At 40.9% G+C, this 24,293-nt stretch overlaps 1 protein-coding gene across 1 annotated transcript in view; it reads left to right on the forward strand.

Moving 5' to 3' along the window:
* The first annotated feature begins 647 nt into the window (after nucleotides 1-647).
* The window catches only part of RYR2 (ryanodine receptor 2), a 311,345-nt gene continuing 287,699 nt past the window's right edge, over nucleotides 648-24,293 (forward strand). Inside the window, exon 1 of the mRNA XM_064158603.1 lies at nucleotides 648-958. Coding sequence (XP_064014673.1) covers nucleotides 911-958 — 48 coding nt within the window. The 5' untranslated portion in view covers nucleotides 648-910. The remainder of the gene's footprint in view (nucleotides 959-24,293) is intronic.

The raw sequence follows: 24,293 nt of genomic DNA on the forward strand, positions 1-24,293 counted from the left end.
ATGTGTCCTTGTTAAGGTATGGTCTGCTCGAATGCTCAGGAAAGCGCAGCTTTTCCACGGCAACCTTCTGCTTTATCTCGTGGTAAAGGCATGGCAGGTATTCTTCAAGCAAATTATATTTGAAAGCTGTTAATTGACCTTGGATTAAGCTCACTCACACGATGTTTGGATGCCAGCACTTTCCACCTCTTCTCCCCCGGTGTACTGTCGTCTGGCAAAAGAACTCCCGCAAAGCCGCTGAAATCCTCCCTCCCTGAGGTACCTCTCAATGCGGCACATTTAGCGTCTCAAGAGGGACAGTCTCCCCCCAGCAGATACGACGCCGGCCTACTCGATAGCTCCCAAAGGAGCTGAGGCATACTTAGGACCCGAGCCGTGTGAGCTGACGTGTGACACAACCGCCCGTCTCGGGCCGGTGGGTCTGGCCGCAGCCGCCTAAACCGAGCCGCGCTGGCGAGGCCCCGCAGCGGCGGCGACTGGCGGGCGGCCGAGCGAGCCGTCAGCCGCTTCTCCGCGGAGCAGCCAGTAAGGGGCGCTGACGCTGGGTTTGCTGTGCGGAGGGAGCGGGCTGCGGATCACCTGCAGCAGCGCGGGAGGGGGCCCGGAAAGCTCCGCCTTCCCCTCCGCCCCCGGTTAATCGCATCCCCCTCCCCCCGGAGCAGGCACAGACAGTAAGGTGGCTGGGTAGATCAGTCAGCCTCCTGCAAGCATACAGGCACCGGCATCCCGCTCGGAGCAAGGACGGGCCCGGGGTGGGCTGGGGAGAGTGCTGCTCTCACACTTGCCCCAGCGCGGTGCGGCGGAGCTGTGAGTCTTCTCCAGCCGCCGCCTCCCCGCGGGGAGCGACCGTCGCCACCGCACACCCGGGCACCGGGAGCAGCGCCCGGGGGAAGAACAGAAAAGGGGAGCCATGGCCGAGGGGGGAGAGGGCGAGGACGAGATCCAGTTCCTGCGAACTGTAAGCGCTTCTCTTGCCTCCCTTCACCTTCGCGCTGGTGTGGGGCTTGGGGCTGGGGCTGCGCGGGTGAAAGGGCTGTGAGGGTGTCTCCTGGAGCTGGCTTTGAGGAGAGCCGTGGGGCTGGGGGCATCGAGACTGTGTGTGCAGTGGAGGGGGTTTGCTCCTGTCGGTGCCGGGGTGGGAGCTGGGAGGGGCAGCGGAAAGCGGGTGCGCTCGGCTGCCGCTGCCCTGAGGGAGTCCTTTCGGGGACAGCTCCGGACCCCAGCCCCTTCCCTCCGCCTAGCGGTGTGTGCCCTACGTACTCGCAGGCGGAGGACCGGTAGCCGCTCGCTCTGCTGGCGATGCCGGGATAAGTACGAGGAGTGAGGCGCTGCGGCGGCGCGGCTTGGGGACCTGGGCAGGAGGAGTGCGGGCAGCCGGGCGGGGGGCAAGCGGCACGGGCAGCGCGCCCTCCCCCCCCCCCCCCCCCCCCGCTCCCTTCCCGCCTCCCCACATGCGCCTCTGCGCGCTGCCGGCTTACTCGCCGGTGTGTTCGCGTACTGCAGATACTGACCGAGTAGCTCTCGCCAGCTTAGAAGCTGCAATCGCACTCCTGCAAAAATAAGAAACCCCCCACCTCTTCCACCCTACCCCCTCCACACCAAGGTTCCCGCTAACTCGCAGGCGTTTTACTCGCTGAGCACAGACTAATACATTTTTGTTGTTGTGGAGGATCCTTTCTTTACTTCTATTTTCTTCAGTTGAAAGCATGTTAGGGTGCTAGAGCATTTCTTTTCTCTCTTCAGTTACAGTATGAGGACGGCTGCATTTTATGCTTATCTGGATTTTTATTCTCTAAGCTTTTATTTACCTTCTGGACCATCTCCCAAGTGCTATTTATATGCACAATCCTAGCAAGTTTTGCAGATGGGCATATCTGAATGGTTCTGTACACAAACCCTGTCAGTTTGAGGAAGAATTGCTGAGGTATTTGATAAGTAGACTTTAAACCATTGAAACTGTAGCATAAGGCTTAGCTTCTTTTTTATTTACTACAGTCTGGTTTACAAGAAGTTTAGGATTTATGTCTCGTAAGAAAATACATTTAAAATGAGAGGGAAAACACGCCACATAATGTATGTGAAGGATATTCACATGCTGCTTGCATCCTTGTGAATCCTCTATCTCCGTCGTCAGGTTTATTTCAATCACAAGCCATAAAGTAATAGTTAGACGTTGTATTTTTGTTTGAGAATTGGTAGAAAACCTGGTTTTACAGGGTACACAGGTGTTACGCAACACTGCATGAAGATCGTCAACTTTGTTTCTTCTCAGTGTTATGTGACATGTTGTAACGTTGGTGTTACCTAAAGAGAAAACAGAAAAAGACTTTCTTGAACGATAATTTGTCATTGCAATTTATGAGAGTTTTATTATTAGTACTTCTCCCTGGTAAACATCTCTGAGAAGCACACTGGCACTGTTACTGCAGGGCTGAATGTTAAGCTTAGCTCATGGAAGGCTGTTATCTGAATGCTTAATGGGGAAAGAGAAGCAGGGAGCATGCTAATACCGCTCTGCACTTATACAGTAATGTTAAACTACAGCACCTGACAGCACCAGTGTGTTATGTAAAGCAGCACTCCTGATAATATGCGTCAGGCTTAAAGCAGATTTGGCAAACTCAGCCTTAGACAATACTTGGCATTTTTTTGGAATATTGTGCTCTGCTAAAGTGACCTTGAATATGGTAAACTGAGGCACAAGGAGGACTTTTTGCGTAATGAAATAAAAAAAGGCCTGAGAAGTAACCTTTTGAAGTGAGGTTTTGAATGTATAGTTGAATCTATAGTTGTATGTAACTAGTGGATTTTTTTTTTACTCCTCTTTTCCTTACACTTTGTTAAAGTTATGAACATTACTTGGAAAAGTCAGTCACGTTAAGACATATTCTAGATGTAGTCTTTCTTCTCTGTGTTCTTGGAAGGATTAGTATTGTCTAAAGCTATTAGGTGTGCCTAACTTTCTGAAAAGCATTGATAGAAAGCACTGGAAATCAGTTATCTCCTAATTGCTGCAGTTTCTTCTTTTAGTTACTTTTTTTTTTTTACAGTAATTTGGGACAGAGGCATCCATTAATGGTTTTGTAGACAAAATAGAACTTTTCAAAGGACACCTTAGCTTTCTGTGCTTAGAGTATCTTAATGATGACAACCTTAGGCCTGCCACATGTTTACAATGCTCTTCATATTTTCTTCTATTCATAGGACCTGATATTCTTTCTAAAACTGAATTCTCTTTCTGACGTTTCAAAACTATTGTAGTATCTTAAGAGTTTGCTCTGGAATTTAAACACAATATTTAATTTCTAACATTTAAAGAGAAAGATGAGCTTTTATTAGGTAAAAGTATTCCTTCATTTGCATTAGGCTACCAAACTGAATTTGGATTTACCATCTACATGTTGACTGGTAATTTCTTTTTCCTTTCCTCTTCACACATTCCTGTTTGCCTAATGATTCTTCTTAATTGCTGTGTTTGTTTTAGTGTTTGATGAAGTGGCATATATTCCCTCCTACAAATTTGCTGCTAGGGTGTATTTCTGTTTCTTCTGTGAACAATTTGAGTTTGATATATAATGTCTGAGAAGTGAACATAAGCTCTTAATGGCCTAGAATTCTGGAAGCATCAGTCTTTACATTGAGAACTTCCAACAGACTGAGATTCTACTCTGTCCTGTTCAGTTCTCCTGTAGTAAATCTGTAGTCCTGCAAATTACATGCTTCTCCACAGACATAGGTCTCTCTCATTACTTCACTGAATATTCCAGGTGGAGATGACCTTTATTGTATGTAGATGTTTTTAGGCTTGGAAATATGCTCTCCTGACTTCTCCCACTGAATGCACACATGCTATGCAAGAGGAGTGAAGAAAAGCAAATGTGCTGCTCTTGGTTTTATTAGTTGTGTGTCTGGGAAGGACTTACTCTCTGTAGAGGATTTTTGTTGTTGAGTTGTTTTATTTTTTTTCTATGTTGTAAAGGAGAAAACTGCATCCAAAATAAACCCTGTTGTTTAGGCTTTCTGCTGAAGAATCTAAAAACACTTACAGTTCCTACAAAGTGACCTGTTTTTGTTTGTTTCTATTTGTTCTGGGGTTCTTTTCAGGATGTGTAATTTGACCAGAGTGGAAATAATTCCATTGTAGGGAAGAATAGGAGATGTTTTTGCCTAAATGCAGATAGATATTCCACAACACACATATGCAGAGACTGTGGGGTCTATTTTTGTGGTGCAGAACCCCTCTAAGAGGCGGCCTTCACGTGGAATGAGGTGGTAAACTGATGATAGGTTTGAAATAATTGTAGTATTTTTTCAACAAAATGCTGCCTATGTATATCTTGTATGCTGGTTCAAGGCATTCTGAATTTAGGGAGCAATATGCACCTAAAAGTGATGAAAAATGTATAATTTAACTGTCTGATCTTGTGATGTCCCCGAAACCCATATGAATAGTTTTCTGGAGTAGTGGAGTTCCTGAAGTTAGAGGCAGGTCTTCTTTTGGATGTTTGTGTTAGGAGACATCAGCAGGACCTGCTAAAGTAAGGCTTACAGGGTTATGGTCTTTCTCATTGTCCTCTGAGACAGTGAAGATTACCATGTCTCTCAGAAATGAGTGCAAGCAGCACATTTTCCCTACGTCTGTTGGAGTCATCTCCTTTTCATCTCTTCCTGTTTTGTTTCTTTATTTTTAAGATTGGAGTGCAGATGTTCTGCTGTGTGCTTTTTTTTTTCACTTGTTCCATTAGCAACTTCCAGTGAAATAGGATCTTTTGCTTGTGTGAATGTATTCTGTGCTGCCTTTTTTCCGTGGATTTAATTGTTCTGAGTGTGATTCTCAGGGAAAAAAAGTGTAAGAGTACTTTGCAACATTGGGAAAGTAATTTTAAATCAGATTAACTGTTATTTAGAACTCATGTTTGAGATGCAAAAGATCATATTCACCCACTGCCAGGATTCAGTACTTCAGACATGAAAAGATTGGGGTTTATGGCAAATAATTTGTTTTCATTCTGGAATGAAGAATGCAATATAGTCACATATCAAGGACAGGAATTCTGTGATTACAGAGTCATTTTGGTTTCAGATATTCCTTGTGGCAGCATTGGAACAGTGAATGTCACTTAAAATCTGACAAAATCATATGCATAGATGCCATCTTGAATGAAGAATTCTGTAGAATTAGAGGACACAAAAGGAACCTAGAAAACAAAATCTGGACATTATTGTAAAATAAGTAACATAGAAATAATTATGTGAATCACCAATAAAATAGAGCATGCTTTTATTTATTTAAATCTCTTGATGCTTTTTATATGCTGCTTATCTTTAAAGAGGTTTATCAAAATATGTTAGATTCTGGTAGCTGCAGTCATCAAACATACAAACACAGCTGCCAGAATGCACTGAAGAAAATGCTCAGAAGCAGTCTTGAATATTAGCTGCAATTTTAGAAAGAAAGGACTCTGAAAAACATTTTGGCTCAGCAGTGTTTATTTAAAAAGGTGTTTCTTGTACCTGTCAGTATGTGACTTCTGACAATTCACTAGGGACTGGCACAAGACCACTGTTTAACAGCTCATGTGAGGGATGGCGTGGCTGAGATTGCAGCATTTGTACCTTCCTCTCTAAGGCACTGCAGTACAGATACTGAATATGATCTCAAATTCTATTTTGGAATTGATCTAGACAGGCTGCTTGTAGTGAACAAGTTTTTAGCTAGGACACGTAGTCCATTTCTTATTTGGGAATTGTGTGTGAGCATGTTATATGAAAAATGCCCTTTGGCTTTCAAAATGTTTTAACAAACATACCACTATTAATATTACTGGCAGAATCAGTTGTCTAGTCTGTGTAGTTTGGTGTTCTGCATCTGGAGGTTGTCTTTGTTGAATACATTAGAAGGAAGCTGAGGAAGCTCTGTAGCAAAGACTTGGTCCACCAGGGAAATTTGCTAGCTCTGTGAGTTGTTTGACTAATGTTCTGAGACACAAATACTTGCTCTTCCTTCTGATGTATGGTACTATTTAGCATTGTGAAGGCCTGAGGAAATTCAGTTGCAGGAACTTATGCTGTGGACAGACTGTAAAGAGAGAATTCCAGTTCATTTTAAAACCAAGATTTAGAATGGTCTCAAAGCCTTGAACTTCTCTATTTGAATGCTCTGCTATTTAAGGCATATTGTAAAGGTAGTTTTCCTCTTATATAGCTGTGTGGAAAGCGCACAGGATGATTCTAAGTCGGGGAGGTACACCAGACTTTCTTGTGCAGGGTTAGGAATGTGCCGAAGTATTTCTGTGAGGCAAGGTAAAAGATGGGAAGTTGTCTGTATGGGGATATACTGACAGTGAGCTGCATCCAGGAAGTACATGCATTAAGCTGAAAATATAGCAATAAAAAAAAACTAATTCTGAGTTTTATACTTAGGGGTGACTCAAGTTAAAACACTGACTTAGTGTGGGTTTTGTTTTCTGAGTTACACCTTTTGTTTAAATTTCCTGAGCTGAGAAAGAAGAGCTGGCTTTGTGTGGATGGCAGAAGAAAAGTCAGAAACTGCACGTGCCTTTCTATACTTCAAAACAATACTTAAGTGACATGTATTTGTTTTGCTTGGTGCCATGGTACTAGTATAAAAATAACCTTTGTTGGACTGTAAAATGAACACATTTTATCTGGATGAAATAATTGGAAATGAATTAAAAATAATCAACTTCCTCAACTGATGGAAGAAGTCAGCATTGTATTTTCTCTATTCTTGCTATCTAAGTATTCTTTCTTTCGTGCACAAAAGGAGTAATATTTCTTTGCTTATCAGCAAATGCTATGCAGCAGTCTCATAGAAGGGAGTTCTGCTTAATTATAACTACGGACCACACATTTACTGCTATATGTGAAGTGTTGGTAAGGATAGATAAGATGAATGTAGTAGTCAAATGAACAGAAATTTCAAGAGACCTTTTTTTTCCTATGTCAGTTTTAATGATTCTCATGGTCACACTGTGAAGTGCAGTTCAAGGTCTTGAAACTCTGGCTGCTATGAAGGCAGAACTACTGATTTCAGTGTATCTCGTACCCAGAGTTTGTTTGCAGACAGAATGGCTAAAGGTGTGTGCACAGTGTTTGTTCCTGTGTATAATGCAGGTTTCTTTCTGAAAACCACCACTTAGTGTCATGGTCTAGTTGATTGGTTAGGGCTGGGTGCTAGGTTGGACTAGATGATCTTGGAGGTCTCTTCCAACCTGGTTGATTCTATGATTCTATGAAAACTCTATGGGAGGATTCAGTCTTCTGATTGGAATTGCTCCCAGATATTTGTTAGGTTTTCTTTACGGCTTGTGTGATGAATCCCTTAGTGCATCACTCTGGAAAATTGAGCTCTGTGAGTTTCTGGAGGTGGCTGTCCCTTTCATGGTGCTAATGCACAAATAAAGTCACAGCCATTTTATGCTTGTGTTTTCTTTGATGAGAGGCTTGCTCTTTTATTGATCACTCAGAGAATTTTGATATTTGCTGCAAGTGAACAGATCCTCAAAAGAGTAAATTCTCAAGCAAGTAATTTCTGAGGCTGAATGGTTAATACTGTCCTGTTAATACTATTCCAGACTTCATCTCTGAACAAAAGCATTCTTTTCTTTTGTGAGGAAAGTTCTGTAGTTCCTAAGTGGAGTTTGTTGACATGTAAAACTACCAGAAGCTGAGTTCTGCTTTCATTAACTTACGTGACTTAACTTTTCTGCTAGAGGATTGAGTGTAGGGAAAAAAAAGTAGTAGCAGCTAATGAAGTACACCATCTGAGCACCTTAATATTTCTCTATTTTACCTGAATTTATGCCAGCCTATTCTCCTTGGTGCCAAACAACAAGGGTAGAGGAAATGGTTTCAGGTTGCACCAGGGGAGGTTTAAGCTGGATATTAGGAAATATTTCTTCACTGAAAGGGTTGCCAGACATTGGAATGGTCTGTTCAGAGCAATGGTGGAATTGCTGTTCCTGGAGATGTTTAAGCAGCGTGTGTACCTGGTGCTTATGGGCATGGCTTAGTGTTGACCCTTCAGTGCTGGGTTGACACTTGGCCTGGATGATCTTTGAGTTCTCTTCCAACCAGATGTACTCTGTAATTCTGTGTTCTGCTGAGGACCTGCACTGTGTTTCGGGAGTGGCTGTGTTGCCTATACCACTTTGGAAATGGAAGACCTGTTGAAGTGATGGCCTTTCCCTGATGGATTTCAGCACATGAGAAAAGGCATAAAGGTATTAGTTTAGATAACAGGTTAAACCTTTTAAAGGCAACCACTGTAATGGTTAGTGCCTATAAGGAGCACAGCAGTGGTATTTCTTCATTCTTCTTGTAGTAAATAGAGGAACTTGAGGACAGCTACCTCCTGCAACATCATCACAGGAATGGTCACCCCAGTTTCTAACAGCAACTGGCAGGAGCTCTTGTGTGCTTTTACTGCAGTGTGGTTTTGTGCTGTGCCCTCTTGTTAATAAGCATAAGATTCATTAACACATTTCGTAGTCACTTATGAAAGAACTTTTGCTTTTCTTTGTAGTTTTTAATATGGTGGTGTAACTTCTCAGGTGAAAGGTTTAACCTCTTTACGTCTGTTGCTGCTTCTAAAGCGTGAGGTTATGTTATTCAGCTGTATCTTTGAACAGATGTATCTTTGAGACGTGTACTGTAATTTAGTGCAAGCTTTGCATAGCCTCTCAGAATTACTTAAAACAAACTTATCTATGTACCTACTGTTTGGAAGGTGAAATATGACAGGGATGATTACAGTGAAGGTGGTGAGACACTGGAACAGGTTACCCAGGGAGGTTGTGGCTGCTTCCTCCCTGGAGGTGTTCAAAGCCAGGTTGGATGAGGCCTTGAGTGACCTGTTCTAGTGGGAGGTGTCCCTGCCTATGGCAGGGGGTTGGAACCGGATGATCTTTGAGGTCCCTTCCAACCTAAACCACTCTATGTTATAAGGTGACCTGTATTCACTTATTTGGCAGTTGTAATTTCTGTTTAGAAGTAATGCTATAATGGTCAGCTTTATAGTAATAATAATATGTTTATAGGAGCATTCACACTGCATTAAATTTGAAATAGAAGGTTGGATTCACTCTTTTAATTGTTGTGGCATGCTTTAAAGTTTATCATGCTCAGAAACAATTTTCTTTGAATTACTGTGTGCTTGAAGAAAATTGGAAATGTAATAGGTTACCTAATAATGCAGTAGACTTCCCAGAAGGGCCATGATAAAAGTTGACAAGGTATGGTTGTGTAAGATGCACTGATCAGTTACTTTTAATGTGCAAGACATTTTAGTGCCTGGCAGGTTTTTTGTTTAGTTGATGTAGGACCACAGAGAAGAAATGCCAAGATTATTACACTTTGTGAGGCAGCTTCCTGGACGATTCCAGAGTAGTTAAAGCTGTGCAACAACATCTATTACTTGATTGTGGGAAATAGTATCTGATGGACATTAGCTGGTTGAACACTGGCATGCCCTGTCTACCTCTGTGAAAACATCACTGGAGTCCTGTGAAAACTGAGTGCACTGAATTTGAAGAACGTGCCTGCTTAAATCTGTCTCCTAAAGAAATGATGGAAGCAAGCAACACAAATTTTGTATTGGCTGTCTGTGAGTCTTCCTGGAGGTTACCAGAAAGTGGAATTCAGCCAGAAATGGATGACTCTTACAGCTATATTTCTACCTTTCAAACTAGATAAAGCTGGGAAAAGCCCCCCACTGCCTGGGCTTTGTGGGATGCAGTCTTTGATTTCATAGACAAGAAAAAGGGAGACAGGAAAGTATCTTGCTTGGTTGAATATGCCAGTTAGTTTCCCTTGGAGTATGAGCATCTTCCATTTCTATTATGGGCAAGTAGAACTCCTTATGGAGGAATAAATGGAATTTGAAGAGTGCTTGAAGTAATAAGAATAGGTAATTAGGTAAAACTATTTAAGATCTGGTAAGGTACTGGAGAAATTGGTTCTTCTGCTCATTGTACTTGATGCTGATGTACAGTCACGCTGATAAACATTTGAAAATCACCTACAGAGTGCTTAATTTCTAGTTGCAAACTGGAATAACTTCATTTGATCTAGCAGATGGATGCTAAGCATCTGCTAGATGATTAAACCTGAGGACACATGACCTTCATCCTGGAACACTTTGAGAAAAGGTTTGGTTCCAGTGGTGACAGCAGCTACCTAAGTACCTGTGCAGATGGGCAAGAATCTTTTAGCCTTACAACAGTCATGAGAACGCTGTGTGGTTCTAATGCTGAGGGTTAAACTGCACGTAAGCATCAATCATTTGACTTCATGTTTTAGACTATTTTCTGTATGTTAATGAGAGAGATTCTGCAGTGCTAATGCATACACAGTTATGTACCTTTGTGCAGTTGTCTTGTGAGTACCAGGGAGATGGAATGAACATCTCTTTTTCCATTAAATAGAAAAGCAAGAAAAAGAAAAAGTTTAGTGTGATTCAGGGAAGTGCTCACTGAGAATGAAATGGAGATGAAGAGAACTGTTCTTAAGATGTTACAGGTAATTTCATAGCCCTTCATTGCTAAAGAGTTGAAATAAACTCCTTTAAAATAACATTTAATCACTTTTAATGTCTAGTGTAGTGACTATGCATTATAAAATCATAGAATCAACCAGATTGGAGAAGTTACTACTTTTGCTGGAAAAAGGAATCTTGTGGAAGAAATGCTATTGCATTTGGCTAGTTTTAAAAATATTACTTGCAACAAGGTGTTTCTGTTCCTGAAATCTTAGCAGTATCTCATGTAAGAGTAGTGTATTTGTTGTGTATGCTCTCTTCTGGTTCATTTGAAGTTGTCCTTTTTTTTTAACTTTCAATGTCTGACTCAAAATATTTGTTTGATCTCTCACACCCTTTCTTTTTCTTGTCACAGCCACTGAGATTCCTGCCTTGATACTGGGATTGATTACTCTTCCTAGGTTAAGGTTGGACACGGTTTCAATCTAAGCCAGTGGCAGACTTACTGTTGTCTTCAGTTATGAATTGAAACATTCATTTACATTGGTACAAATACAATTTCCTGACAGAGGCTCTGAAATTTGGAATTTCTTTTTCTTGTCGTTAATTTCTCTCTTGATCTGACAGTGACAAGGTCAAATATGTTTTGTTGTTGTTTTTTTCCCCCTCACCCCCTCAGAATAAGAATGTAAACATATTCAAAACTTGATGCTAAAGTTTACTAAGTAGGAGGGAAGTCTATCATGAGAATTTAAGTAACATATGTTTCTCTACATTGTTTGTATTGATGTCAGCATTTTCTCCTTTTCTTTCGCATACTGGGCCTCTGGAAAGCTTCAGCTCATTTAGCTGAAGAAATTAGAAATACTTAATTTCAAAGGAATAGAATTTCTTCAGAAAATTAGAGGGATGGAATGTAGGAGGAAGGAATGTCAACTCTGATAGGCGAGCTTGAGAGGCACAGCTGAGCTGCTTGTCTGACTTTTCATCAAAATGAAATAGATGTTTTTGTGTAGAAAGTGTGATACAGCTAAGTTTAGGTACAAAAAGGGAGCACTTGTATTTCTCCTCCCACTCCATGGGAAAATAGGAGTAATTAGATAGTGAAAATCAGATTTTTGTGTTCCTAAAGGTGAATGGAGATATCTTTTTCTAGGTGAAAAGTGTGGCTCAATTAAATAAAAAATGCATAGTTGCATTTTAAAATAGTGAAATATTTCCATCTGTTGATTGATCACAGCCAATTGAGAATGTAGGGTTTTGGTTTTTTCTTTCTTCAGAGTTAGTAGATTTAAGCCTGTATGAAAATTCCTGAAAAGTAAATGGAAGTCATTTAAAGGTATATCAGACTGCAGTGTTGACATATATTCTCTGCTGCAGGCATCAGTTTATGTCAGACATAACACGTTGCTCTTTTTTATATTTTGAGATTTCTAGATGAATTCTGGCTTATAATTTGCATGTCAGCTGTGATTGCAGCTGAAGTATCTGCTTTTTTTTTCCTTATGCTACAAAATTTTAGTGAAGCAGAATTTTATCTCCGTTTTGTATCCTGCTTTCTGTTCTGCAGTTTAATTTCTACTTGGCAGCTGCAAAGATAAAAGATCATCAGTCACAATATTCTTCCCTTCCAAACCAATTTGTTTTGGGGGTTGTTCTTCATGCTTGGTAAATCACCTCACTGCAGAAGTCCTGTACTTGACTTGAGGAGTTGTTTGCCGTGGCTCTCTGCACAGAAGTATGTTGTTCTGACTGGGGGAGGGAAGTAGGTGAGAGTTACTCTATCAGTTTTATGGAGCTGTAATCCTGGAAAGTAATCCAGTTAATGTGTGTGAGAAATGCTCATCCTCCAGAATGCGATGTGGGACATGCATTTCCACCTGTGGCATTTTCAGTTCATTTACAAAGGAAGATCTTGCTGAAGCTTTTGATTTACTAATCGAATAAGCTACCGTGGGTGAGAAAGCATGCAGCAAGGGTAGTGAACTGTGTGGGAGCATGAATGCTAAAAGAATGACTTCTTTATGTACCTGTGTGACTTCTTCTTGATAAGTGAGGTTTTTTTTATGATGATTTGTCTGTTACAAAATTAGTTGGACAATTGGAACCACATCTAGAATTGGGAAGCCTTCTTTGTTGTAGTAAGTTCTTATTCAAAAGTTATGGTTTGCTATTAGTGGTTGTTCTCTAGTAATTTTTTTCACTGGGAGAGGCAGAGAAACGAGGTATGTGAGTGAATTTGCAGCCTTATTATTATATAACCTTTAAACTGAGAAATCAGCTGAACAAAATCCTGATACTATTTTCAAAATTTCCAGATGGATCTCCCTTTCCTTTCCTTGGTAATAGGTCATTTAAATGGAAGAAGTACATAAAATAGCCAGATTGGTATAAAGGTCATTAAGAGTTACATTTTTTAGTAAAAGACAAAGAAAATACCTGTGGTACAAATATTTTTTTTTCTTGGCCAGTAGCCTAAAAACAAATCCTTGATTATAAAGCCTGTTTTGAGTAAGAACATGGCTCTCTTACCTATTGCTTATATTATAATTCAGTGTGAATACAAATGAAGTGATTTTTAGTATAATATCTATCAGATTATTCTATTCCATACGCCTTAAACATGGACAGCAAGGATCTCAATCTGACTATGTATGATTTTTATAACTCTAGTCCTGTTCTCACTGTCTTCAATGTCAAACCTCCTCTAGATTTTAACTAGAGCTGAATCGTAGACTAATAGCATTACATGCTGCTGTATATAACAACCTAAATATGTTGAGTGCATTTCAAGCACAATTAATACTTGCGTAGCTTATGCACCAGAAATGTGTGATCGGACTTTTAAACAATTAGTTGAAAACTGTGTAGACCTTGCTAACTGGTGGTAGTTTGGGTGTTACATGCCCCCCCCCACCTGGAAATTGCCCAGGCTAGACTCAGCCAGCTCTAGAAATTTGAATGAAGTTTATATTTACAGCTAGCACAATATACAAGCAGATATTTACAGTATATACAGTTACATACAGAAATATACAAGGTTAAAAGGTATTACAGCAATATACAAGGTAAAAAGGTATTACAGAACTACAATAGCCCTCCCAGAAACCTGAGTCCCCAGGAGGGGACTTCCACCTTCTCCCACCCCTCAACCGTACCCCAGACGTTGCCTTGTGCCCCAAGGAAGAATGGGGGGTCAGCCACGGGTCGGATTCGGGTTTCTGGGAGGGCTGTTGTGTTTCGGTATTACAGTATATACAGAAATATGCAAGGTAATAGGTAAGTGTCTGCTTGTCTATTGTGCTAAGCTGTAAATTTAAACTTCATTCAGATTTTCAGAGCTGGCTGAGTCTAGTCTGGGTGATTTCCAAAGTGTGTGCGGGGCAGGTAACACCCAGACCACTACACTTCACCCAATCTTGCAAGACAGGAAACAAATCAGAACTGGGAAACCCAGGTTTAGAGTACCAGGAGAAATTAATTTTCCTTTTTGTTTGTTTTTAAACACCAGCTTCAAATTTCTCAGCAGCAACTGTAGGCTGCTCTGGAATGGATTGTTTCACTCTTTAAACCCTCAGGTCTATGGAAGGCAAATCTGCCATTGTACCTGGCAATTTTTTTGCATACATGAACCTTTTACTTTGGTGCTAACAGAAGATTCTGAATTCACAGCTTCTGGTGGCCAACAACTGGTTCTTTGGTTGTGCATAAAAAGAAATGAAATGCGAAATCATGGTCAGTTGACAGTGTTAGAATTTGATAGATTTTGGTTGTGTAACTGCTGCTGTTTCAACAGAGTTCCTTTAATACCCTCTTTTAGCTGCTTTTTGCATGTTTTATTTTCAGATTCAGTAATTTCTGCCCAGGATTGGATTTTTACATGGTGTATGTTCAGACAGTATTTAACAAGTAGTAGAGACAAACAGAATACAAACCCCAGAGTGTTGTGATTAGCTCAGAGCTGCAGAGCATTAATAATTGTGAAGAGGAAGTCACTGTAGCTGAAATGTGCACAAAGTCCATCATGACCTGAAAATCAAGGATATGTCAATTGAAAGCATCATTCTAATGGATGCATTGTAATGTAATACTCGTGAAGTGATTGGAGGTTGAGAGAAGGGAGGTTGAGAAGCTGCTTTTAGGAGATTTGGAGGTAGTCTAGGGGGAGAAACATGGGATTATTAAAGATTAGCTGGTAGAAGTATCATTCCCAACTGATTAGTCAATGTGATATCTATGGAACTGAGGTACAGCTTGCAGAGTGGAACACTCCTCTCCAGTATGATTTAGGCGTTTCTTATGGAGAAGGATCATTTTTAGATTGTGTTTTGTGTGTGTGTTTTTTGTGGGGGTATTTTGTGTGTGTTTTATTTGTTTGTGGACTGACTTTGTTTGTGGTATGTGTGCTTTCATGTTTGCTTATCCCCCACCCTGCTCTTTGGACATGAAATTCTGTTGCATGGTTCTGATACATTTCAGCGCATTAACTGCGTAACTCAGCTGCATAGCTTTGTTGGCAAACAAGGCAAAACAGGAGGTGAGTCATGCAGTGTTTTTAGTCATCAAGCTTGCAAGATGAAGAATGAAAAGGTAATAAATGTGAAACATGAGAAGTACAAAGATTTATGACTGCTCTTCACTTTTACTTGAATATGGATTAATTTTTAAGCAACAAATACTATTAGATTATTTTTTTTTCTGGTTTAGACTTTTCTTTAGATCAGGTGGAGGGAAATCAAATGAAAAGGCTTATAAGATAATGGAGTCTGGGTAACTGCAAGGAATGGCTTGCCACCATGTTTTGCTACAGAGAGGTTGTAGTTGTAAAGGTTAAGCATAGAACAAGTATGATGGATTTGGATGACTTGCCACCATGTTTTGCTACAGAGAGGTTGTAAAGGTTAACCATAGAGCAGGTGTGATGGATTTGGGCTAATTGTTGCTTAACAAATTTAGGATCTTTGAAATACTTAATTAGTTTAATCATTGATTAACTCTAGCCTGTGTATCCTGATACTTTGTTAGTAATCTCTGTAGAATATATTATGATTATGAGTGAAGACAACGAGGACCCTATCTGTGGCAGCTTAAAACTAACCCTCTAGCCTAATTTTAAATTATAAATGTAAAGTAGGAAAATTCTGAAGATGTTATATAGAAAAAATAGTAAAAGGTAATTTAAATAGAGTATTAGATGCAGAAATAAAAATAATGGATAAGTCTATGTCATTCCATTTGCTTGCTGGGTTAGCATATAATTTGCTGCACTGTGCTAGTTTGAAGCTAGCTAGAATATTTTTGTGAGAAGAACTAGATTACAGGCTGTGAAAGGAAAATGGAATGATGTCTACTTCACTCATAGGCTTGCTGAGAGATACAAGAACAAGAACCCAAACATAGATAAGGCACTTCTGGGGAACTGTCTGAGCTGCATTTCTCTCTAGCCTCTTTGCCATCTCTCTGATTAATCCACTTTGCTTCTTAACCCCCCTGGCTGACCCTCCATTCTTCCTTGGGACTGGGGTTAGGTTGAAGCTGGGGGGAGAAGGTGGAAGGGCAGTTGGGAGTCCCTCCTGAAGACTTAGGTTTCTGGGATGGCTGTTGTGTTTCTGTATTACCTTTTACCTTGCATATTTCTGTGTATACTGTAAATGTCTATTTGTGCATTCTGCTAAGCTGTAAATATAAGCTTCATTCAAATTTCCAGAGCTGGCTGAGTCTAGTCTGGGTGATTTCCAAAGTGTAGGGGGGCAGGGAACACCCAAACCATCGCATTAACAAGCTATTCTTTGCCTTTTTTTGCTTTCTTCTCTCTGTGATTCTGCTTTGCATTACTCCCTTATCTCTCTCCTAACCTTCTGCTGGTGTATTGTGTCTGAGAGATACCAAGAAGGGGGAAGGGAGACTGCTGGTAACCCCTTCTGGATTTGTCCAAGGGGTTCCTCTGTGTTATTTCTGAATCATAAATAATTGTAAATGTATTTTATACATATACATTGGTGTGGTTGTGTGTTTTTTTTAATTTATTTTAGCTTGCTTGTAAGCAGTCTCATTTTGCTTCCAATCCTTCTGAGCTACTCTAGTGGTTTTATTTTGGGGGTAATTTCAACCCAACCACACTATTGCAAAGAGTCATAATTACTAGAGAAGGCATGTGGTCTATTTGACAGCATGTTGGCTAAAGCAGTGTGGCTTCTGGTTTCTGGAAGTTCATCCTCTGAAGAGGAACCTTAAGTACAATGATGCTGTAAAATGAAACAACTCTCAGATCCCTCTTTATGTATAAGAAAACCTTAAGTACAATGATGCTGTAAAATGAAACAACTCTCAGATCCCTCTTTATGTATAAGAAAACTTCAGCTGAAGTGAGGACACACAATCCCTGCATCTTCTACTTCTGGTGCTAAAACTGGATTTGTTAAAATGTGAGTCAGTGTATGTATTCGTACTCAGCTTTCCGTCTGTAGTTTGAAGATGAAGCTGCTTTTGCTGTAAATGTAAAGCCCAAATTAATTTCAGCCATTATTGTTTTCCTGCTGATTTTGGGTGCTCCTGAGAACTGAGCAAGTATTTTATTTCAACAAGTTTTCTTGGTAATGAATGCAGTCTGATAAGCTACAATTGTTAATGAAACACTTGACATTTTTTGTGCTTCTCACAGGACCACTGAGGCTGGAAGGGGCCTCAGGAGATGATCAAGTCCATCTATCTTTTGAATGCTTCCACAGAAGCACGGTTCAGTGTCTGAGGGCAATTGATTCCACTGTTTGTCCAATTAGAAGTGGGGGGGGGGAAGGTGATTTCTTGAGTTCAGCCTGTCTCACTCCATGGCTTGTCAATAGTTTTAGAACCCATGCAAGAGAGTATGGACTGTCTGTGTTTGCCACAATGAACAACAAGAATAGTTTGTGTAAATTATCTGTAAATAAGAAGATATACAACTTTGTGCTAGTTTGAAGCTGGCTAGAATGTTTTGGTGACAAGAACTAGATCATAGGCTGCGAAAGGAAAACAATGGTGATGTCTCCTTCCCTCAGTCTTGCTGAAGAAGAAACGAAAATATTAGATAGCACTCTCACCATTTTGTCTCACTTTCTGGCTGGGCTGCTGGCTGAGCAACATCTCTCTAACCTCACCTTCCACTCACCTTTGCATCTTAACCTCTTGGCTGAACCTCTGTTCTTCCTTAGGACTGGGGTAAGGTTGAGAGGGGCAGGGGGGAAGGTGCAGGGGTGGTTGAGAGGCCCTCCTGGGGACTCAGGTTTCTGGGAGGGGAGTTGTGTTTTCTGTATTACCTTTTACCTTGTATATTACTGTATATAACTGTATATACTGTAAATATCTGCTTGTATATTGTGCCAGCTGTAAATAAATAGCTTCATTTATATTCCCAGAGCTGACTGAGACTAGTCTGGGTGATTTTTAAAAGGGGGGGGGAACAACACCCAAACCATCACAAACTTGAAATATTAAAGCCAGCTTTGCTTTGTGAGACATGAGCATTGAAGAGCCTTTTTTCAAAGAAATATTTGGAGTCTTTAGGTAGTTGCATCAAAGTAGTCCATCCCTTTGTGTTTGCAAGGCTGAATTGTCATTGGCTATATGGATGATGTAAATCTGGTTTACAAGCTGCCACAATGTGATGTTTAACCTGCGGACAGGAAAGTTTTACAGTTTGGTCTCAACCAAAGCAGTTCTTTTATCAGTGCTTCCTGATGGGCTTCCTAAACTGTCAGATAAACCATAACAGATGTGTCTGTATTTGTCACTGTTTAGTATCATGTCTCGCACTGAAGAAATTAACATCAGATAAGATGTTTTAATGTTTCTTAGTGGTGCTGCCTTGGTGACCGCAACCAAGTAATAATAATGTAATTTGTTGGTGTTGTGATGGTTTGGGTGTTCCCTCCCCCCCCCCCCCCCCACACACTTTAGAAACCACCCAGACTAGACTCAGCCAGCTCTGGAAATATGAATGAAGCTTATTATTTACAGCTAGCACAATATACAAGCAGATATTTACAGTATATACAGTTGTATACAGAAATATACAAGATAAAAAGGGAATACAGAAACACAGCAGCCCTCTCAGAATCCTGAGTCCCCAGGAGGGGCTCTCAACCACCCTTCACCTTCCCCCTACCCCTCTCAACCTTACCCCAGTCCCAAGGAAGAATGGAGGTTCAGCCAGGGGGTTAGGAAGCAAAGTGGATTAGTCCAAAAAAATGGAGGGTGAGGTTAGAGAGGTGCAGCTCAGCCAGCAGCCCAAGTGAGAGTGATTATCTAAGTTTTAATTTCTTGTTCCTATACATCTCAGCAAGCCTGTGAGTGAAGTAGACATCACCACTGTTTTCTTTCCACAGCCTGTCATCTAGTTCTTCTCACCAAAACATTCTAGCCTGCTTCAAACTAGCACAGGTGTAGGTAACCTGCCTGTGATTTAACCCTAATTTTATTTGATTTTACTTGAAGTGTAGTTTCTGTACTCAGTTCAACTGGTGTTTAAAATTGCCTGTGATTTCTCCACCATTGTATCTCAGCTCTGTAAGGGGCATTCTTAACGGGGACTTTTAAAAAGTTATGTTAAAAATGGTTATATGGTGAAGACATATTCCATGTAGCAGTAGATGCTGCAGTATTTATGTGACTGAGACAAATAACTGCTGGTGATTGGTGCTGGCAGAGAACACTAATTTTCATTTGAAGTCTATTGGCAAAAGAACTCTGGCTCTGTTGAACCCTTGACTACTTATGTGTGAGTGTATGAAAGTGGATGAAAATACAAGGAAGGAGCCACAATGTGTATTTAGTTACCAGAGGAAATATCAGGGCTGTTGGATACCAGAGGAAACAAGGGACAAAATTAATTATTGATTGCACTGCAATGTGCCTGGGGAGCTCAGCTGAGGCAGGGTGCTGCTACTGTACACAAATGCAGTGAATCTCAGCTCCTGTCTGAACGAGTGTAGGCTCCTTGCAGGCAAGATGGAGAAACAGATGTGAGATGAAAGGACAGGAAAATGAAGTAGTTTGCCCAGGGAGACAGAGGATGTCTGGAAGTCCATTCCAAGCTTCTCTGGATCCATCATGACTTGCAATATAGACACTTAAAGAGCAATGCCATTGAGGATGAAAACATACAATGTGACTATTACATGTCAGGATACTGGAAGTTAGTGCATAGACTCAGGTCCTAATGGACAGAAGACTAAACAAAAAAGGGTGACTTGAACTGCAACTTATTTCATGGGTGTTATCAGAAATAGGTGAACAAAGTCTTTGTATAAAATGTATAATATTCCTAGTAGTGTTGTAGTTTCCATAGATGGGGGAAAAAACCCTCCCATGTTGCAGATCTTGAATTGGAAGTTCTAAATTGTGGTTACCTGGTTAATTTGAAATGATGCCTGACCTGTACCAATAATACTTCATTTGAAGTTGTATATGTTATGACTCCCATGTTCATAGCATACCAGAATAAAAATACTAGGAAGAAGTTCTTTCTGAGAAGCTCTTCTTAAAGGAGAAAATGGCAGAGGGGACATAACAATATTCTGAGTTGCTGCATAACCAAGCAATAACTGTAAAACATGTCAACCAGCAACAGAACAAGGGGACACAGTCTCAAGTTGTGCTGGGGGAGATACAGGATGGATGTTAGGAGGAAGTTCTTGCCAGAGAGAGTGATTGGCATTGGAATGGGCTGTCCAGGGAGGTGGTGGACTCACTGTCCCTGGAGGCATTCAAGAAAAGCCTGGATGAGGCACTTAGTGCCATGGTCTAGTTGATTGGGCAGGGCTGGGTGCTAGGTTGGACTGGATGATCTTGGAGGTCTTTTCCAACCTGGTTGATTCTTATTCTATGTGCTCTATCGAAAGTGTTGAGTCTTCTACTGAGTGATGTGTGAGTATGCACATTCTCACCTAAAATAATATTTAAGTAGAAAGCTTTGTTAAAGGGGAGCACAAACAGCAACTATTTAGTCCATTCATTTGTCCCAAGTTTCACATGTTAATGAAGAAGCCGAGGGTGCTCTAGACATCTGTTGCAAAGTCTGAAAGGAAGTTTGAGATTGGTGTGATCTTCGTGGATGTCTGTGCCAGACGTTATTTGTTTTGATTCCAAATGATACTCAATGTCAAGAAGGAGGAAGGTAGGCTAATAAGATGTATGGGGGTTTTGTGGTGATGGAGTGTTGGAGTGTGTGTGTGGTGTTTGTTTTTTCTTTGTTCTGCTCTCATTAAAGTAGTAGTTAGCCAGGTGGGGGGTGGCCTCTTTTCCCAGGCAACCAGCAATAGAACAAGGGGACACAGTCTCAAGTTGTGCCGGGGTAGGTCTAGGCTGGATATTAGGAGGAAGTTGTTGCCAGAGAGAGTGATTGGCATTGGAATGGGCTGCCCAGGGAGGTGGTGGAGTCACCGTCCCTGGAGGTGTTCAAGAAAAGACTGGATGAGGCACTTAGTGCCATGGTCTAGTTGACTGGCTAGGGCTGGGTGCTAGGTTGGACTGGATGATCTTGGAGGTCTCTTCCAACCTGGTTGATTCTATGATTCTGAAGTGCCTGGAATTAGAATTAGTATTGAATAACTGTAGGAATTCTCATAAAGTATTTCCAAGGGGATGAAAGGAGGGTTTAGAGGTATTTTTAAACTCTTATTTTTGTTTCTTCTGTGTACCATCAAAATATGTTTTGTTTTGTTTACATTGATTTGTTTTGTCATTCTCTGTTGAATAGGTACTAGTATTACAGATGATAGTATTTGTGCTTAGAGGTGGGCTTATTTAGATGTTCCTTCTTTGCAGCTGTATTGTGCAAATACAAGACAGCTTATGGATGAGGAGTCAGAGCACACTGCAGCTTGCTGTGGAGGATATGACCTTCTTTAGTTGTGATGATGTATGCAGTGGGAAAGAAGCCCTTAATGCTGGAATAATTTAAACTCTTAATTTCTGCTTCAAAATCCCAACTTGTTACATATGTGATTTGTTTGTACAGGCAAAATTAACGAATGAACAATGAATTAGTAAGCCCTTAGAGTTTTGTGTTCTGGTAAAACAATTTGTAGTTGGAAACATGAGTAAGAAAAACATGATGATTGAACAGAAAGGATTTATTTAGTTATTTTGGTCTAAACTACAGTTAGTAAGCTTTGCATAGGCTCAGATGTCCCATTTTTGTTTCTGTACAGTGAAAGAATACTCTTCTAGCTGTATCTTCAATCTGTTAGTCCACAGATGTCTTTTAAAGGTATTTCTAGGTTGGAAGAAGAAGGTAAGATGATTTTTATGGTTATGGTTGAGTCCCGGTGAGAACCAAGACTGGCATTTTCTGTGGATTTAACAACTCATCTGAAATTTGAATGTGGATCTGTACTGGTTAATAAAAGGACAAACAAGCAAAGATATGCAACCCATAATATACAGCTTCTAAAATGCACAGAAGTACCATACAATGGTGGAATCTTCAGAGTTAGGCAAAACAGGAATGTCACTCACCATGAAATACCAACTGCGTTCAGCTTGTTTGGTATGCAAGGAGCATACTTTGAGATGACTCACAACTAAAATGCCTTACATAAGATGGCCCAAGTATTTAGTTCACTTTAGGTAATGGAAAGACACTGTAAAAATAATAACAAAAACTGTATCAATTGATATTATTGCTTCATAGGATCTTTTTTGTTGTTATTTGTCAGGCCCTGTATTATATCCATGGATCTATGCCTCCTCTCCCAGCCCACAGTGGTCTTATGATACGCAAATAATAATCTGAAACAAAATAGTTAAAAGAAATTTTGTGAGACTGCACTTTGTGTGATTTAATGTCAGAGGTTTTCCTTACTCATACAAATTCCAGGTTAAAGCCATGTCTGCTGTGGCAAAAGAAAGGCTGTTCTTAGACTTCAACTCTTGCTAACATAGTTTATTTCAAAAATCTCTATATCTTCTATTGTATTCTGCACTAGTGAAGTACTCATGGTAAAGTAAGGTAGAATGCTTTTATCCTTAACTGCAGCACTTCTATGTGCTGTGTTCATTTATTTACTGTAGATTATATAAGAACATAAAAGTAACTCAAGACCAAGGAGCCCATTTAGCTTAGTATTTTACCTCCAAGCGTTCATAACATCAAGGGAAGAGGACAAGAATACACTTTTCTCTGTCTGCTGCGTGCTGTCAGCCTGTAGTGATTTGTGACTTGGGGGGAATTAAACTCTGGCCCAATGGAACTAAATTTGGTAGCAACTTGAGTTTTGCAGCTGGAGTGGATGTTGCGTGGGGAAGTGTCGCATTCTGCTTGTTTTGAAGCCACCGTGCGTGACTTTTAACTAACCGTCTTCAGCTCTCCTACTGGAAAGGGCAGTGAATCATAGCTGAAATTACTACTATTTCCAACTGCTGTAATAAAGGGTGTTCTGTAACACCTTAAGCAAAAGGTTCAGTATTTAAGGAAAAAAAAAGAGATTTGAGTTAAAAAAAAAAAACAACAAACAAATCCAATCCTGAACAAGAAGAAGGGTGATGAGGCTGGTGAGAGGCCTTGAGCACAGCCCTACGAGGAGAGGCTGAGGGAGCTGGGATTGGTTAGCCTGGAGAGGAGGAGGCTCAGGGGTGACCTTATTGTGGTCTACGACTACCTGAAGGGTGGTTGTGGCCAGGAGGAGGTTGCTCTCTTCTCTCAGGTGGCCAGCACCAGAACGAGTGGACACAGCCTCAAGCTACGCCAGGGGAAATTTAGGCTCGAGGTGAGGAGAAAATTCTTCACTGAGAGAGTCATTGGGCACTGGAATGGGCTGCCTGGGGAGGTGGTGGAGTCGCCGTCCCTGGAGCTGTTCAAGGCAAGGTTGGATGTGGCACTTGGTGCCATGGTCTAGCCTTGAGCTCTGTGGTAAAGGATTGGACTTGAATCTATGAGGTCTCTTCCAACCTTGGTGATACTGTGATAACAACAAAACCCATAGGACAAACTAAACTAAAATTAAAAAAACACTGCCAAAATTTTGTAATTGATTCTTGGTTTTATGTGGTAGGGTTGGTTGGTTTGTTGTGGGTTGTTTTTTAAGCATGTGTTGCCCAGCATGGCAAGCAGTAACAGAATTTTTTGGTGTATTTTTGCTACAACTGCACATTCCCCATCCACACTTGTTGTGGTTCTTAATTTGCACTTTTGTGGGAGGTTTTGCAATTATGGATTTTCTGGCTTGGATAATCATGGGTCCAAGCAATTGCATCTTCATGTAGCCTGCATTCTGGAGACTTGCCAGCCTTTCCTTGCAGTGCAGCCTAATTGTCTCTGGCTGTGGCTATCAGGGAAGGCATTTTGGAAATTAGAAATGCTGTCAAACGTGCTTATGATTTTCTCCTGAAAGAAGGGTCAGCGTGCTTAAAGTAAAAAGATATCAGGTACTGATGCATTTCCTTGAGGCTTTAGCTTCTGACCCTATTCTTTTGGTATTTGAGAATGAAATAGGGTTCAGTTGTGCGTGAAGAAGCCTTACAGAGTTATGGCATGCAGGTCTGCATTAAGTGAACAGCAACTGTGATGAAATTGTCGTGGGCAACGCTGTAGCCTGATGGATGCAGAAGATGTGATCTTCCATGGTTACACAGGCTGCCTATTTTGCAGTGCAGCAGAGTTCCATCTCCTGGAATACCACAATTGCAAGGACTGACAGGGTGAGAAGTGATTCAGACCCTGGCCTTCATGCACGTGTAGGTGAGCAGAACAGATAGGGAACATGGGCAGTGGATGGTGCAGTGCTGTGAGGAGACAGGCGTTGTGTGGTAGGCT

Source organism: Pogoniulus pusillus, chromosome 18, assembly GCF_015220805.1.
Source record: "Pogoniulus pusillus isolate bPogPus1 chromosome 18, bPogPus1.pri, whole genome shotgun sequence".
Classification (NCBI taxonomy): Eukaryota; Metazoa; Chordata; class Aves; order Piciformes; family Lybiidae; genus Pogoniulus; species Pogoniulus pusillus.